At 35.4% G+C, this 13,999-nt stretch overlaps 1 protein-coding gene across 12 annotated transcripts in view; it reads right to left on the reverse strand.

Moving 5' to 3' along the window:
- The window catches only part of SGK3 (serum/glucocorticoid regulated kinase family member 3), a 155,212-nt gene that overhangs the window by 15,240 nt on the left and 125,973 nt on the right, over positions 1-13,999 (reverse strand). For all 12 annotated transcript variants that reach the window (XM_021002178.2, XM_021002174.2, XM_021002175.2 and 9 more), the window contains 6 exons: positions 10,004-10,087; positions 9,779-9,910; positions 9,310-9,422; positions 9,181-9,217; positions 8,991-9,077; positions 1,404-1,499 (listed from right to left, as the gene is read on the reverse strand). In XM_021002178.2, the coding sequence (XP_020857837.1) occupies positions 1,404-1,499; positions 8,991-9,077; positions 9,181-9,217; positions 9,310-9,422; positions 9,779-9,910; positions 10,004-10,087 (549 nt within the window). The remainder of the gene's footprint in view (positions 1-1,403; positions 1,500-8,990; positions 9,078-9,180; positions 9,218-9,309; positions 9,423-9,778; positions 9,911-10,003; positions 10,088-13,999) is intronic.

Genomic DNA, 13,999 nt, shown 5'->3' on the forward strand with positions numbered 1-13,999 from the left:
CTTCAAGCAGAAGAAAGTCAGAGCAAGACTGTCTTCCTTATTATTATATCTTCTTATATTAAAAACTTGTTATTTTTAAGTGTGTACTTGGAGCCACTGGGAAGTAACAATGTAATGTATTATAAAAGACAAATATGTATCAACAAAACATTAAAAGAAAAAAATCTGTGTGTAGCAGAAACCAGTATTATCAATTGACAACAGATATGGTAGCATTGCTCCTGGAAGAGGAAGTTCTTCCTCCCGGTGGCATCCAATGAGTGCCTTTACTCATCACAAAAGCATTTATTAAGTGTCTACTGTATATTCAACATTGTAGTTAAGAGAAACAGCAGCAGTATCAGAAGCAGTCGTTCCAAAAGACTCTAGTTGACATCTTTTTTGTCCCCTTTGGGGACCACTACTGCAAGCTGCCTATAGGGGATATCTGGGAAAGAGAAGATTAAGGAGAAACTCCTTCACAACCAACTTCCAAGTATCCTTTTTGAGGATAAGCTAACTTTTTTTTTTAAAGGGAGAAAATCCTGGGGAAATCTAGGAAAGATAAAAATGTAAAGCCTACTGCCATCTTTTGGCAATATAGGTAAAATTCTATTGAACTTTTAATTTCAGGATATATATTCAGGGACAGAAGTTAAAAAAAAAGATGCTGAAGCTATTTATAAGAAGTCTAAAGAGTATCCTTAGTTATTGGAGATCTCTTAGAATCTAAGTCTTTGTGTTATCCCACCCCTTCTGGTATCTCCCAATTTCCTTCTTATGGAAAAGACTTCCATATTCTTGCAATAAGTAGGGCTATCTAGGCTGAGTACACAAGATTACAGCCCTTCTGCTATTCTGCTGGTACTAGGTCCCAAGCACATCTGATAATCCTGTGACATACATACTGAATACTTAGATTACTTATGTTTTTATTTTCAAGATCTTAAATCTGACAAATCCTCAGGTGCTAGGGAGGCTGGGAAACCATGGAGTTAAATGTGTTTTAAAATAACAAAAATTAGAATTTACATATGAAATTAGAAGGTATTCTCTAATAGAAGAATCTGATAAGGGATGATCTAGGTAAAGGGTATGACTCTTCCAAATTTCATAATAAGTTAATCAAATGAGTATGCTGTATTTTAATATCCATTTCCATTAAAAACAGTAATGGGAATAACCAAGATGACTGTGAAATAAACATAATCAAAAAAGTAGAATTAGACTTGATGACTAAAACAAAAAACTAAACTTCCGTTTTCGTTTGTTGTTAATTTGTCATTCAGTCTGGCTGCCTTTCTCTATCTGCCAACCCCCATTCCAACCCCCTAAAAACCCACTTGCCAAAAATACTGGCAGTTCACAACAAAAAATCAGCCACAATTATTTAAAATTGATATAGGAGAATAAATAATACATACCAACCCATACAGCATTTCATACAGAACGGCACCAAGGCACCACCAATCTACAGTATTGTCATAGGGCTGTTTTCTGATCACTTCTGGTGCAAGGTACTACATAGAAGATTAAACATTAAAGATTAATTACTCAAGCAAGTATCATTAATGCAAAGTCAGTAAAACTACTTTAGAAATGAAAATGAGTATGGCTCAATTATTCTATCATTAAAAAAATAGGCTTTTCTACTCTACCATAACCAATCTACTACTTTCATTTTTTGGATATGTATACTATTATAGAAGAATATGCAAACTTTTGCTGGAATATAAGCACTTTTCAATTTTTAGAAGCCCAGCAATTATCAGAGTGTATATATATTGGGAAACAAATAGTGGTAATGATTGTTTAAAAGCAGCTGATATTTAGCAGTAAGAAGGAATCTGGTGTGGAGGTTGAGTTGAGAAAATATGATACCACAAGTCTCTGGAGGAGAAGCATGAGAATGATGAAGAAGGTTGGTCCTGGTACCCTTCTTCCCCATGGAAATGTCCTTGAGCTTCAGGGAGGAAGGCTGTTGTCCTGAAGGTCTACCGGTCTTCAAAACCCACTAGCCCACATAATTCAACAGTTGGGAAAGCCTTATATTAGATCTTTAGGCTCATCACCTAATGAATTTTAAGCTTAAGGCCATCTGATCATTTTAGTAAACTTAATAGGACCATAATCAATTATTAGATAATAGACCCAGAAGAAGACAGCACACCATTAAATAAATTTGCTTATCCATGTTTATTTGTTACAGTATGTGCATTTTTAAAAATTTTGTGTGTGTAGTGTGTGTGTGTGTGTGTATGTGTGTAGGGAAGACATACATAAACAGGAAAACTGTGAAACAAACACACGTTGAATTTATTACATAAGTTTTAAAATTAAGGGACCTGAGACCTGTGGTATCATATGTAATCTTCTTTTTCTGTTCTTTGTATGAAGAAATGCTCCTGCTTTTAAAGTTCAGAACAAATACAAAAATTACATTAAAAAAGACTAAGTAAGCAGTGAAAAAACATTTTGGGCAAAAGTCTTAGAGGACATTTTTTCCTGTTTTACTTAGATCTAGAAACTCAGAATTAATCATATTCTTCTTACTTGCTGAAAGCCTGGATTTCATTCAGCAACTACACATCAAGGATCTATGATTTATTCAGCATGAATACTCTCTTCATCACTAAAGCAGACCGCATCCTTTTTAAGCCTCAGTAGTTGATGCATTGATTGTTTTTGTTTAAAAAAAATGCATCACCAAATTTTTGGTAAAGATTCCCTAAATGTATGATGACTAGTCCTCTGGACAACATAGCATTAGGCTAAGTTTATATATGTGCATCAGTCAGGGCTTGTGGTCAGCTAGCATAGTTATTTTCCCACAGGGCATTAAAAGACTTTAGTTGGAAACTACAATACTTTTCAAAGAAGAGGAAAAGTCAACCAAATTTACAGTGTTTAATTCTTACTTAGTAATTAATAGTAGCTATTTTCCAAAAATATTTAGAGATCAATTACTCATTATAGTAACCATTATTTACATTTAAAGTATCAAAATAATGAAACAAAGTTTAGTTTCTTAGGGATCATATGGTAGAACTGGCTTTTTTAGTACAAAGCACAGTCTCCTTCCATGTTAAATATACATTTTTTTGGGGGGGGGTAAAACTCAAAACACTTCCACTTGCGAGTGCTGTGTGATACAGAAAATAGTATTTAGTAATTTCAGATCACAAAATTACTATCAGTTTCCAAGGAAAAAATGTTTTACCCTTTCAAAAAAAAAAAGGTTTTAAGAAAAACATTGTTATTCTGGGAAACTACAAATAAATTATTCTCTCATGGATAAACCCAGCAAGGATGGCTGAAAACAGACTTAAGAATTAGGTGAAAGATTAGAAGTTTAATTGAACTCAAATATTTATTAAGTACTGACTATGAGTAAAATGGGATAGTATATAGAGAGCCAGCCTTTAAAGCAAGTAAGACCTGAGTTCAAGTCCTGGGAGTTTTCATTTTGGGATTTATTTCAAGAGGTGATTGGTGGTGAATTCTTTCAATTTCTACTTTACTCTCTTGTTCTAAGATATCTGGGCAGTTTTCCTTTATAATTTCTTGAAATATGATGTCTAAGATCTTTTTTTATCACAGCTTTTAGATAGTCCAATAATTCTTAAATTATCTAGCTCTTTTTTTCTAGGAGATAGTGCACATTTTCTTCTATTTTTTCAGTTGTTTGACTTTGTTTTATTGTTTCTTTTTTTTTTCTCATGGAGTCATTTGTTTCCACTTTTAAGTATTTAAGTATATGTTAAAATAGTGAAAAAGACTCTACTCTGGACTATGGACTTGCAGATTCTATTTCATTCACCACATGTTTTCAACATTTTATCTACAGTAATTCTGGAAGGCACTATTAATTGGGATTATAATTATCTATATAAAGAGTCACCATTAGCTTTTCTCTTTATTCCTCAAATTCAACTGGTTGCCAAATCCTGTTGACGCTATCACCTCAAATCTTTTTTTTTTACTTCCATCAACCTCCTTTTCAATGTTACTGCAATCAATAGATCTCTCTCATGTATCTTCTGTCTCTCTTTTCTACAGCCTCCTTTATTTCAGCCTAAAATACCCACAACCACATGCCCACTCCCTTAACCAACCCAGTTACTGAAGCTACTGGCCTACATAATGGACCCTGCCTATGGCCCTAACTATTTTCTATTCCTCTAACCCTTGGATTTTGGTTTATAATTCTATATTTCTAACCACTTTACTGACAACCTTTTCTCCAAGGTAAGAATAGTAAGAATGAATAAATTAATAGGCACTATTAAGCTGACTACGTGCCAGGACTGTGTTACTATAATAGTTTCAATTGAGGAATACCTGAATAAGTTGTGGTACATGAATGTGATGGAATATTTATGAGGAAATAGATGATTTCAAAGAAACATACAAAACAAAGACATGGAAAGATCTGTATGAACTGAAGCAGAGTGAAACAAGTAATTATAAAAACAATTTTTAAGACTTAAAAACTTACGAAAAATGAAATGGCAAAGATACTGAAGTCTCCAACTCTTTTTACAAATGAACAAATTGAGGCAAATAGGGTTAAGTGACTTGCCCAGGGTCACACAGCTAGTAAGTGCCTGAGGCCAGATTTGAACTCAGAAGATGAGTCTGGCTGCCTAAATTTATTGTTGTTCAATTGTTTTAGTTGTGCCCGATTCTTCATGACCCCATTTGGAGTTTTCTTGGCAAAAACACTGGAATGGTTTGCCATTTCCTTTTCCAGCTCATTTTCCAGATGAAGAAACTGAAAATAAGTGACCAGGGCCACATAGCCATTAAAAGCCTGAAGCTGGATTTGAACTCAAGTCTTCTAACTCCAGGCCTGGTACTCTATCCACTGTGCCACCTAGCTGCCCTACTAAGCACACACATATGTATAAACATGTGGTCTCTTCTGATAGAATATAAGCTTGTATTCATATTACAGCTCTCACCTTAGTTCAGGCCCTCATCACCTCTCACCTTTATTATCGCAGTAGCTTCCTAACTGGGATTCCTGCCTGCAGCTTGCCCCCTCTCTGATTCATCCCTCATAAAGCTGCCAAACTGATATTCCTGAAGCAGTTTTGGCCAGGTCACTATCCTGCTCATAGCATTCCAGAGGCTTCTTCTGGACAATACGTTGTTTGCTAATTATAGCTCCAGGCTATGTTTTCAGGATATTACACCTTACTTTTCTTTATGTAATTCCCGTGCTTTCCCTCTTTTAATTATTTCCTATTTATCCAGCACATAGACTGCTTTTTGCATGCAGTCAATCTTCAACATTCATGTGTTTAACTTTCTCAACTTCAAATATTCATGTGATTTTATTAGTAACCTCATCTTTACTTTCATGTCAGCAACCTCACACATTCATGGCTATGTGCAGTAGAAAAAAAAAGAGGCACGATGCATGCGAGTTTGTGGCCAATATCCCATTAGGCACTTCAATGGTCTTCATTCTATATAGGAAAGAGCTCCCCATGCATTCACTATATATTTACATTGTTTGCTTTTAAAACTCAAGTTCTGTGTTACAATTATGCCATCAAAGAATAGTGCAAGTCCTTTGGGCTCTAAGGTGATGTTGAGACCTTGCCATCCCTTAGCAAAGACTAAAATCCCAGCAATTTCTTCCTTGGGTTTCAAGAGGGTAGACAAGGTAGAGAGGTGTACAGCAGCATAGCATACAGTACAACATCCTCACATTACCATCTAATATAGCAGTAGGTAAGATTCAGGTTAAAAATGTTTTAGTTCTAAATTTGCTGTACAGTATTTATGGTACCATAGATTTCATGTTATAAAAAGTGAATATTATCTGAAATCAGTGTTTTCTTTTTCAATTGAGATGTTGGCACAAAAAGTCATAGAATTCTAGGGAATTACTAGCAAGAAAAATAGTATTGTCACCAATTTTATTCTGTGTGTTGCATGTCATAGGTTATTTCATGGTTAATGAATTAGGAAGAGTTCATATTATCAGGATTAATTTTTTGTCATAAAGAACTGTACGCAGAAAAGTGTATTTTCAGCAATCTTTGCAAAAGATTAAAATTTTTGGTGATCGTGGGAACCTAACCTCCCATTTCCTATAGGTTCAACACATCAACATTCCTGTTTTTTTACTTTTGTATTTTCTAGGAACGTTTGCTCCACCACCCCAATCCCCCTGGGAAAGTTGAGCACTGATTGTATTTGTATGTTGTCTCCCCCATTACATTGTAAGCTTCTTGAAGGCAGGGACTGTCTTTTGCCTCTTTTTTTGTATCCCCAGTGCTTAGCATAGTGCCTGACACATAGTAGGCACTTAGTAAATGTTTATTGAATGAATGAATATATCCTATGTTCCAAGAAAATCTATCAACTTGCTATGCTGTGTACATGATAAATATAAAGGAGAGATCCACGCAAAGCATCCCTATTTCCAATTCCTGTGCCTTTGAAAAACATCTGGAATGCACTTCCTCCTCACTTCTGCCTTGCAGAATCTCTCAGCTTTCTATAAACTCACTTGACACTAGAATCTTAGATCTCTGAGCTGCTACTGTTCTTCTTCCATCACTCCGCATTTACTTTGTGTATATTTTGCAATTACTTATCTGTGATTATGCTATTTCCCCCAATTAGGCAGCCAGATGGCACAGCACACAGATCACTGGGCCTGGAGGCTGGAAGATCTGAGTTCAAATCTAGTCTTACTAGCTCTGTGACCCAGGGCAAGTCACTTAAGCTCTGTTTGTCTCAGTTTCCTCAACTGTAAAATGTGGATAATAATAGCACCTGTTTCCCATGGTTGTTGTGAGGATAAAAAAAAAATGATATATTTGTAAAATGATTATTAGCACAGTGCTAGACAGGCACTACATTCATTCACATTTCCTTCCTCCATGCCCACCCCAGCCCCCAACTCCCACCCCAATAGAATGTAGCTCAGCACCTAGCATAGTGCTTATCATTTAATAGGAGCTTACTCTGTAATGCAGAGAGCACAACTCTGATGGGCTGGCCATGTTGTTCCAATGTAAAACGTATGCTGGTGAGAAGGACTATTTTATGGAAAACTCAGACAAGGCAAGTGCTCACATGGTGGTCAGAAGAAGAGCTACAAGGACACTCTCAAGGTCTCTCTTAAGAATTCTGAATCGATTGTGTGACATGGGAAACACTGGCGCAGGACCACTCAGCATGGAGTGCCTTCATCAGAGAAGGTACTGTGCTCTATGAGCAAAGCAGAACTGAAGTAGCTCAAAAGAAACACGAGATGCACAAATTTAGAGAATCCACCCCAAATGTTCACGTAGACTAATTTACGTCTGACCTGTGATAGAACATTCTGAGCTCATACTGGTCTGTTTGGCCACGGTCAGACACACTGCAACTTGACTCTAGCACAGTGATGTCATTTTGGTCTTCTAGAACCAAGGACAACCAACCAACAGGAGCTTAATAGTTGTGTTTCTGTTCTACCTACCTTTTGCCCCTAATGAAAGCAATCAATCCATTCCATCAAATTTTTCACATTGCTTTGCATGGATCTCTTTTTTATGTTTATCAAATTCTGTCTTGAATTTATAGTAAATTGTATATAGGTAATTACCCCCTGAACCAGCCTATAAACTCCATGAAGTCAAAGATTATCTTTATATTCCCAGAACAGCACACCGCACAAAACAAGATCTAGATAAGTGTTTGTTGAATTGAATCCTAGACAGTGTATTTTAACTGCATTTTATTTTTATCTCAAAGGAGGAAAAACTATAAAGATTTTGTTTAAAAAAAAAAAGATCCATCCTTCTAGGGCAGCTAGGTGGCTCAGTGGATAGAGCGCTGGCCCTGGAGTCAGGAGGACCTGAATTCAAATCTGGTCTCAGACATATAACACTCACTAGCTGTGTGACTCTTGGCAAGTCACTTAACCCCAATTGCCTCACCATAAAAAAAAGAAAGCCATCCCTTTAAACAGTATAATCAATTGTTAAGTATTCCTCTGACTAGTAATCTAGTTAATTATATGTTCTAGTTAATGGAAAAATGAATTAGTTTTCAAAGAAAAACAATACAATCAAATATGCTTACAAAAATGTAAAACATACCTTAATACTGTTCATACTGAACACAATTAAACATTTTTGATATTCCAAAGACACCCTAGGATCACTTCATGGCCACCATTTCCAAACCATGGTATCTGAACTTTGGTACTCTGCACCATCCTCATCCTCTTTATCCTCTTCCCACATTGGACTTTGTCCCTAGAACCACCCTGGGCTCTGATAGGTAAATACGGTAAAGCTTTCCTTGCTTGAAACCAGGCATTGATTTCCAGCTCCCATTTCCAAACCATGGCTCCTTGAATTACCCCTCCCATTTCCAAGGTCCCTTTAGGTATTGTTTTCATTAGAACATGGGCTCCTGGATGGCAGGGACTGTTTTGCTTGTTTGTATTTGTATCCCCTGTATTTAAGGTTTTGCAAATGTTGATCATATGCACCTCACAACAGCCTTAGCACATAATTAACAGCTGACTACAACAATGTAAATATAAAGTGTAGCAATAACAAAACAATTGACTATGGGGACTATGACTATGGAACACCATAGATTTTTCTGATATATTGGTCAGTTTTGCTAAGTTTTTTCCCCCTCTATTTTATTCTTTGTTACAAGGGATGGTTCAATGGGAGGGAGAAAGGGTATAATAGGAAATACAGTTGATACTACAACAAAGGAATCAATTAAAATTAAAAAAAGGTTTCTAGTCAGATCAACAGCTTTTATAATTTTTATATTTTATATATATTTTATACATATTATATATAAATATATATGATAAATATATATTTATATATAATATATATAAATATTTAATTTTTATATTTTTTATACATATATATTTTTTATATTTTATTTCCTTGACTTGGGGATTTTCATATGCAATTTGTGATTTCATATTATTAGAGAGCACTGAAAAAGGCCAAGTGAAACATCCTTCTTACCTCTGGTGTCCCACAAAACGTTGTAGTTGTGTCAGATATAGCAATCCCTTCTTTACATAACCCAAAATCTGTTAAAACGACATGTCCCTGTCAAGTACAGAATATCAGTAGAATGATGCATACACAAAAACCACAAATACATTTTAATAGAATTTTGGAATTTACCTATGAGAAAAAAAAACATACTTACTATTGAATCCAAAAGAATGTTTTCTGGTTTCAAGTCCCTGTCCCCAAGAAAAAAAACAGACCTCTACATTAATTAAGATATTAGAGGAAAAAGGAATACTAATTATGAGAGAACATTTATGTAATTTACCTGTATACTATTTTTATAGAATGCAAGTAGCCCAAAGCACTGGCAATTTCTGCAGCATAAAATCTGGCTCTGTGTTCTGGAAAGGACCGTTCTCTTTGTAAGTGAAAGAAAAGCTGTCAACAAAAAGAATTCATGCTAAGATCAAAGTGGAAAGTAATACACATATATTTTATAACTCCAAGGACTGAATTTATTGGTATTATTTTTACAATAAAGTTATCCTGGCCAAGTTTGGCCCCAGAAAGAAGACATGAGAAAATGTTCCTGCTCCTCCCCTCTCTTTTTAGATATGATATGTTGTTTGGTTTTTCTGAACTATTTTTCTCATTTTTTTTTAAAGTTCAATAATAATTGATAAAGATAACCTAGAAACAAGATTGTAAATGAGATTCAGAAAAACAGACTTTTTATTTATAGCATAGTATTTAGAAATGCTAACAAACACAATAAGATTACATGCAAAACTTACTTCCCCTCCATTAACAAAATCCAAAACAAAATAAAGCTTTTCAGTTGTCTGGAATGAATAATGTAATCCAACCAAAAATGGATGCTTCACATTTTTCAAGAGCACATTACGTTCAGCCATAATATGTTTTTGCTGGAAAAAACGGAAAAGAATCAACTTGTAACATACACTAAGAACAACATTTTGGTTAGTTGCGAATGACAATACACAAGTCTTTTAATTTACCTCTTTCCTTTTCAGAACAATTTTTTTCTGCAACACTTTGACAGCATAAAATTTTCCATCTAGTTTCCTTTTTGCAAGAAGAACCTGTCACATTTCAAGATAAAGGAATAATTATAATTAACATTCTGTTAATAACAACTTAATTTGTTGGTAGAAACAACATTAAAATACAAGGCATTAACATCTGTTTTGCCACTGTACCCTAGGGTTCATGGGACTTTTTCATTTGACATGCAGCTGAAGTCTTCCATGCGTTGTTTCCCCCATTAGAATGTGAGCTCCCTGAGAGCAGGGGCTATATGACTTTTCTATTTCTAAATCCAGCACTTAATACAGTCCTTTGTACACAGTAAGTGCTTAATATATGCTTTGTTCATTAATCCATTCATTCACCAATAAATGAAAATTTTTAACTGGAAAAAAAGATACAAAATGACTGAGATAACTGCTTACTTGTGTTCTGAAAAGTGAAACTTCTGATTTTACTTGCCTGATTTCCTTCCTTTTCCCTTTAGACTAGATGGGAAGATTATGAGAAGAATGAGGTTCTGATCCACTTCTACTTAGTAAACTTTTATTAGTTTTTAATAATCTTGTCTTCACTTACTAAAGATAAATGAGAAAGTTAAATGGAACTTGAGATAACTAAAATTTCTCTTTCTTTTAGCAAATTCCTAAAAAGCACCTTTTAGGTTTTATGTTGGGATTTGTATTTGAGAAAGACAAAGAAAGGGAAATGATAAACACGTAATAGAAATAAACATATCTTTCATAATTAGGTTTTTCTTTCCACCTTCGGTTTGAGGTTTAAGCATCTTATTCCAGAAGCAGCCCCCTGCTGCAGGTAGTGGCACTGCAGTACTTATGCATATTGCACACCCTTAGCTTAGTGGAAGGTTTAGAGGGACAAGTATAACAAAGAGAAAAGGCAGGGGGAGTAGAGGTGGGTGAGCTCCAGAGAAGGCTCTGGTTGTAAATTAGGAGAGGCAGCACTCAAGGGGAGAGTGCTGGGCTTGGAGCATGAGAGAATGGAGCTCTAGCCTCGATTTTGTCTTGATGCCTAGCTACATGAAGTTGGCTGGGTAAGTCACTTCCAATCTTTCCAGGTTATAGTTTCCTCTTCTGTAAAGTAAGAATGTTCAGACTAGATCAGAGGCCACCACACCTAACATAAAGACTTAAACCTAACATACTGACTTAAAAAGTCACACATTAACACTATCACTGTTCTGCAGTACTTAAAAAAAATTATTAGATATTTTCCAATTACAATAGTGTTATGGCTGCATATAGTCTGGACTGGATGTTTCTAAGGCCTCCCCTAAGAAGGAAGCACCCTATGCTTGCTTTACAAAGACCGTCTGAAGTACAGCCAGAACTAGAACCTACATTTCCAAATTCCCAGTCCACTGGTGCTATTTCACAATGAGGAATGTGACTTGTAAATATTAAAATGCTACTGAAATGTGATCTTTTTATTCCAGGTAAGCAACTATACCATGCTGACTTCCTCCATGGCAAGGATTAATCAGAAAAGCCTCTTCTGGTAAGTACAGTTTAGAATCACTCACACAGAAAAAATCCACAGAACATTAACTAAAATGAACGTTGGAGTTGATTTAATTGAAACTTCAAATTTCAGATGAACAAACTGAGATTATTCTTAAAAAAAAAAGCCAAGAGGGAAGGTAATTATGTGAGAAAATTTTTAACATAATTTAGTTTGAATTATCAACAATCACTTCCATAAGCTTTTAAGTTTTAAATTTTTCTCCCCTTCCCTCCCCACCTTCCTCCCTAAGATGCACACAATCTGATATAGGCTACACATATACATTCCTATTAAACATATTTTCACATTAGTGTTGTTGTAAGTAAGAATTAGAATCAATAGGAGGAACCACCAGAAAGAGGAAACAAAACACAACAGAAGAAAAAAAAATAGCAAATAGCATGCTTCAATCTGCACTCAAACTCCATAGTTCTTTCTTCTTTATGGATAGCATTTTCCATCATGAGGCCTTTGGAGATGTTTTAGATCCTTGTATTGCTGAGAAGGGTAAAACAGTTTTATTGGCATCTAATTTTTTTTTTGTCTAGATAATGGGGTTAAGTGACTTGCCCAGGGTCAGACAGCTAGTTAAGTGTTGTGCCTGAGGCCGCCTTTGAACTCAGGTCTTCCTGAATCCAGGGTGGGTGCTCTATCCACTGCACCACCTAGCTGCCCCCAAGAAATTCTTTTCCTCCTATGAATGTACAAAAATATATTAAATGCCCTCTTTTATAATTCATTATTCTCAACATCATAACTAGGCTCCTTTTCATTAGTCTTCTATCATTTCACCTCTTCCTTCCTTCTTTTCACCCATTCAACCCTACTGTCTTTTACTAGAAAATGTTCTTATCAATTGCTTGAAATAAGTTTCCACTTTATTTGTACTTTATAGAGTTCCTTACCTCTAACAGCCTCCAATCTGCTGGGATCACATCATTAACTCTTCTAAATATACCTGAACCTCAGTTTTCTCCAGTTATATGAAGATATGTGACCCCCCTCCAAAAAAAGGGTTAAACATATTCTTGGATGACTTTCCTTCTCTTACTTTCTGAGACTGAAGCTATTCTGCTCTGTACTCCCTCTACTCAAAACCAATTTGTTTTTCTTCAATGTGACAAGAGCAATGGCTACTCCACAAAGGTTAGGCTAGTCAGGCAACATCTACTAAGGTCCCTGCCACATAAGTGAGGCTATTTTTTTCCCCTAAAAAGGCAACGAAATTATTCTTGGTATTTAACTGGTCCAGGGGACTGTGGCTCAAACTACTGATATAAGTTTATCAATTAAAGTATAAAAAGGTTGGCACAGGAGTATAACTGGGCTGACTTGGAGCTGGGCTGCTTTCAACTGAAACAATGCTATCTTTGCAGAACATCCTTCACAAGCTATTGCTAAATAAACTTCCATTTATAAAATATGGTCTACAAGCCAGTCAGTCAACAAGCATTTATTAAAAATTTACTATGTATTTAGTGCCAGCCACTGTGCTAAGCAGAGTATGGTAATAAAGATGCTGGACTTGGGGTTGAGTGACCTGGGTTTCAATCTAACCTCCAACATATCTGCAGCTGTGGGACCTTGATAAGTAACTAATCTTTGGGTATCAGTTCCTCCTTTGTAGTAACAGGACAATAATATCCATAGTATTTACCTGCTATACAAATCAAATGAAATAATGTACATACAAATATTTAAATGCTATCTAAAACTCAACTGTTATTATTTTTCAGATTTTTATTCACCTTTATGTGAGCTCCTTGAGGACAAAGGCTGTTTTCAGTTTTGTCTTTCTATCTCTTGGAGACTAAGTTATAAGGCTAATAAGTGGCAAAGAGACCAGTGATCCTTCTTCTACAAGCATTACTAGAATATTTCAAAATCTCATTTATAAGGACCAAGATCAGAGCAATGACCAAACATGACCAGAAGAGATTGATGATGAAAGTACACTTCTCACTTCTTGGCAGAGAGGTGATAGACTAAAGGTGCAGAATGAAATAAACATTTTCAGATGCAGCCGATGTGTGAATTGGTTTTGCTTGATTATACCTGTTTATTTTAGATAAAGGAGGGCTTTTATTTTGGAGGAAGGAGAGTTGTCATAGTGGGGGATACAGTGAAATATAGTAAAAGGAAAAAAAGGAATCAACGAAACTGCAAAAATCTTGAAGGGGTCAGAAGAAGTTCAGAGAGAGTTATTATAAGCAAGCAGGGCAGTATTGGTAACACATGCTGGAAAAAACAAAAACAAGCCCAAGCCCAAGCCCAAAATAATAAAGAATCAGTTTTATAGGCAATTTTATTTTCTGTTCTTGTATATGAAAAAGTTTGTTAAGTTCAAAATAAAAAGGGAAGTATTTTAAAAGCTAATGTGCATGTTGGCTATTTGGAACTTGGAACTCATTTCCCCATAAAAACAAAGCTGGAAATAATGGCTA

Source organism: Phascolarctos cinereus, unplaced genomic scaffold, assembly GCF_003287225.1.
Source record: "Phascolarctos cinereus isolate Bilbo 61053 unplaced genomic scaffold, phaCin_HiC Scaffold_4;HRSCAF=312, whole genome shotgun sequence".
Lineage (NCBI taxonomy): Eukaryota > Metazoa > Chordata > Mammalia > Diprotodontia > Phascolarctidae > Phascolarctos > Phascolarctos cinereus.